Genomic DNA, 1,071 nt, shown 5'->3' with positions numbered 1-1,071 from the left:
GCCGGTGTCGAACTGCGGATTCGTCTCGGCGTCTGTATCTTCCGTCCGGTTACTACCGGCCCTGCCGCCCCTTTTCCCTAATTCACGCTTTGTTGGTAACATACTCGCACTCAAAGTAACAGAACAGGAATACAATATTTGTTCGCAATCACAACAACGACCACCACCGTATATCACAAAACAACAGACTATCGCTCCACGCTGCTAATAATAATCCGTTCCACCGTACTCCTTCCTGATCTTCAAGTACCGGTAGGCTTACGGTAGCTTTGTTCTTCTTCCTCACTTCGTTATCTAGAGAAGCACAGCAGTTGTTAGTTGTCGGTCTGCGTCTGCTACACATTGTTTTCCATTGAGAAAAACAAAGGGTGCAACTGGCGTTACGCAATCGTTGTTTTCGTACCAGGAGCAATGCTTTGTTGTCACGGGGATTTTTAGATAGTGTTGAGCAGGTATTGAGAAGAGATTTCTCAACAAAAATTATAGCGAATGTAACTTGATCATCATCTATTTCATATACAGTAGCACATAGACAACATAGTTAGTTAGTTATGCATATACATAGCGTGTGTGTGAGTTCAAGTTAGTGTGTCGAATAAACAATTACCGTTTTCTACCGAGTTTTGATCATGGCAGAAACACAACACGTTCTGGCGACGAAGATGGGATCGCTCAGACTGGACCACATCGAAGAATTCGATACATCAAATCCTAAGGAATGGAATTCCTACGCGTCTCGTTTGATGTTCTATTTCGAAGCTAATAAGGTCTCAGCCGACGCTGATAAACGTACAGTCCTGCTTAGCTCTTGTGGTTCAGCGCTTTTTAAGCTTGTGGAATCTCTGTTATCTCCTGCCAAGCCGGTAGAAAGATCGTTCGATGAAATTACAAGTGTCTTGAACGACCATTTTGCGCCTCAGCCTTCTGAAATTGTTAATCGACACATTTTTTATCAGCGTAAGCAACAGCCTGGTGAAACGGTTGCTGAATTCATCGCAGATTTGCGCTGATTGGCTGAAGGTTGCAACTTCGTCGATCTCGAAACGATGTTGCGCGATCGTTTGGTATGTG

General features: G+C 44.0%; 1 protein-coding gene across 1 annotated transcript; it reads left to right on the top strand.

Annotated features, from left to right (window-relative positions):
- The first annotated feature begins 629 nt into the window (after positions 1-629).
- Tsp_04469 (conserved hypothetical protein) lies at positions 630-1,010 on the top strand. The gene has a single exon (XM_003368994.1). The coding sequence runs from the start codon at positions 630-632 to the stop codon at positions 1,008-1,010; it is 381 nt and encodes a 126-aa protein (XP_003369042.1).
- The last annotated feature ends 61 nt before the right edge of the window (positions 1,011-1,071 follow it).

This window comes from Trichinella spiralis (assembly GCF_000181795.1).
Source record: "Trichinella spiralis strain ISS 195 chromosome Unknown Scfld1557, whole genome shotgun sequence".
NCBI lineage: Eukaryota > Metazoa > Nematoda > Enoplea > Trichinellida > Trichinellidae > Trichinella > Trichinella spiralis.
This window is presented reverse-complemented; position numbering and strand designations above follow the sequence as displayed.

What these genes read in the sequence shown, in the direction of transcription:
- Tsp_04469 (XM_003368994.1), top strand. Translation starts at nt 630, where the DNA reads ATGGCAGAAACACAACACGTTCTGGCGACGAAGATGGGATCGCTCAGA.